Source organism: Punica granatum, chromosome 2, assembly GCF_007655135.1.
Source record: "Punica granatum isolate Tunisia-2019 chromosome 2, ASM765513v2, whole genome shotgun sequence".
NCBI classification, from domain to species: domain Eukaryota; kingdom Viridiplantae; phylum Streptophyta; class Magnoliopsida; order Myrtales; family Lythraceae; genus Punica; species Punica granatum.
The window spans coordinates 39,914,468-39,917,473 of NC_045128.1; the positions used below are offsets into that span (position 1 = coordinate 39,914,468).

Sequence of the window (3,006 nt, forward strand, 5' to 3'; positions counted from 1 at the left end):
GTAAGCATTGTGTGTCCTTACAGATTATATATTAATTATATGCAGTAAGGGTATTATATAAAGCTGGTTTCTTACCCTTATGCAGATTCTTAATTATTGGCCATAGGAGTCGTCTCCCGATATTCGTTATACGTATGATTCATCCGGTTCGCATAAATCGGTCGTATCAGAGAATGTCATTCGTTTGCTAAATATAAATTGATCATCAACAGCAACCCCAGAAAAATCCACACAAATTGAAATTGCTCTTTCTTTTTCTCTCTCTCTCTCTCTCTAAATATCTATTCTGTGCACAGAGACACCGACCCATTAAGCCCCACTACTCACCATTGGCAAACAGAAGAATCTCTCACCATTTCTCCATCTCTGATCATCATCTTCCTCCTTCAACAGAGAGAGAGAGAGATGAGGAAATGAACCCCATATTCTTCTTCTTTGCCCCCCCTCCCCTCTCTATCTCTCTCTAGCTTTCCCCCCTTCTCTATCAAGAACTGCATAGTGGTCATATAAAGAGAGAAGCAGCATAGAAAAGAGGAGCTATGACCCCAGAAGACTCCCTTAGATCCCTCTCCCTGGACTACCTCAACCTCCTCATCAACGGGCAGGCCTTCAGCGATGTCACCTTCAGCGTCGAGGGCCGCCTCGTCCATGCTCACCGCTGCATCCTTGCCGCCCGCAGCCTCTTCTTCCGGAAATTCTTCTGCGGCCCCGACGCCCCCGAGCCTTCTTCTGCAGGTCCGTCGTCCTCCTCCTCGCGGACGGCCTTTGGTGCGACCGGTAGGCCAGCCCCTGGGGTTGGGGTTATACCGGTGAACTCGGTGGGGTACGAGGTGTTCCTCCTTGTGCTGCAGTTCCTCTACAGCGGGCACGCGTCGATCGTGCCCCAGAAGCATGAGCCCCGGCCCAACTGCGGCGAGAGGGGTTGCTGGCACACCCACTGCACCTCTGCCATCGATCTCGCCCTCGACACCCTCGCCGCCTCCTGCTCCTTCGGTGTTGAGCAGCTCGCCCTACTCACTCAGGTAGCTTAATGACAAATCAGACTACACGGAACTGATTTCAAATGGATTCCATTAATACACAGATAACGTGGAAGATTGATAATGTCTCCATAATTTAGAAGCATTTGATTTGATGTTAGTGGAGCGCTGATATGATTGATTAGCAAAATAGGTTTTCTCAACTCACAAGCCATACTTTTGATTCTTGTACAATTATCTATATATGGTATGACTGGCAAAACACAATGAGGCAATATTAAGATAAACAAATATACGGATAGGTAAAATTAAGTCCGGGATCATCACGAGTTGTCCTCAACTTCTTAGGTGAGACTAACAAATGTCGGTTTAGCCCAAGCAGCGGTGAATTAGTCCAAAGATATCACTGATTTCATGTTGCCTTATAGAAAGTATTGAGTTTCTTGAAATGGTTTCTTTTCTGACTTTTAAGTCCAACGTCCCAAAACTTCCCTTTTTCCTAATTTAGCTCCTGATGGATATGCAGCAGTCTTGTTTTCCTATCTCAGCAACAAAAGAAAATCTTTCCGAAATTGCACCATTGTAGTCTTTTCCACATTTGGATTAATTCCTATTGGAAAGAGTGAACAAATTAAAATTAAATTTCCACATTTGATGTGGTTGGTTTTTTCCCTTAATAATTTCTTCATCTTTTGAAGAAACAATTGGAGGTCATGGTGGAGAAAGCCTCAATTGAAGATGTGATGAAAGTGTTAGTAGCTTCAAGAAAGCAGGAGCTCCCTCAGCTTTGGAACACTTGCTCCCACCTCGTCGCAAAGTCGGGCCTCCCACCCGAAATCCTATCTAAACACCTCCCTATCGAGGTCGTGTCCAAGATCGAAGAAATCCGGCTGAAATCATCTGTTTCGAGACGGTCGTTGATCAGTTCGCACCACCATCATCCCCATGATCTGGCTGCAGCAACTGATCTTGAGGACCAGAAGATCCGACGGATGAGGCGGGCTCTGGACTCATCGGATGTGGAGCTCGTGAAGCTCATGGTTATGGGCGAGGGGCTCAACCTAGACGAAGCATTGGCCTTGCACTATGCAGTGGAGAATTGCAGCCGGGAAGTAGTGAAGGCCTTGCTCGAGCTGGGGGCGGCTGATGTGAATTTCCTGGCAGGACCTGCAGGAAAGACACCACTCCATGTGGCGGCTGAGATGGTATCCCCCGACATGGTGTCGGTGCTCCTCGATCACCATGCAGACCCAACTGCCCGCACGATTGATGGGATCACGCCACTGGATGTTCTGCGAACCCTAACAACTGATTTCCTCTTCAAAGGGGCCATCCCTGGGCTGGCCCATGTAGAGCCAAACAAGCTCCGTCTATGCCTCGAGCTTGTCCAATCGGCGGCTATGGTGATCTCCCGCGAGGAAGAGAATGCAAGCAGTTCTTCCGGCGGGGCTGCCGCCATCAACTACCCAACAATGAGCAGTGGGAACATTCAAATTGACACAAGAATGGTTTATCTGAATCTTGGCGCCACAGGTCCCTCTCAAATAGGATCCCGTGTGGAAAACGACAATACCAGTCCCTGTACCCAGGGCGAGGCGATTCTGAATCGGCAAGGATCACAAAGTCCCATGGACCCGTCAATGTATCATCATTCTCGAGAGTATTAGCTCAATTTTGAATGCTAGCTTCCTGCAGCCCCAGCCGGTTTGTGATCGGAGATCAAGCTAGAGAACTTGAGAAATCTCATATATGTATGACATCCGGACTGGCTAGATGAGAAGCAGAATTACCGACCGATTCATAACTGATCACATGGATTTGATCATTGGGTCGACTAATATGTTCTCTCGTTCTCCAACCGTTGGTCGATCTCTCCATTGTGCATCTTAGAATCAGATGAACTTAGACAGGCAAAGAGTTTCATTGCCAAATCTCATGGGGGCTATATTATTCTATAATTGACAGGCTTAGATATAATTAACTGTATGAGTTTATATATATATATATATATGTATATTTCTTGCTC

General features: G+C 46.9%; 1 protein-coding gene across 1 annotated transcript; it reads left to right on the top strand.

The window, feature by feature from the left end:
* Positions 1-201: 201 nt before the first annotated feature.
* LOC116194803 (BTB/POZ domain and ankyrin repeat-containing protein NOOT2-like) lies at positions 202-3,006 on the top strand. Its single transcript, XM_031523696.1, has 2 exons — positions 202-1,022; positions 1,679-3,006. Exons 1-2 carry the CDS (start codon positions 540-542, stop codon positions 2,645-2,647), a joined length of 1,452 nt encoding a protein of 483 aa, XP_031379556.1. The 5' UTR covers positions 202-539; the 3' UTR covers positions 2,648-3,006.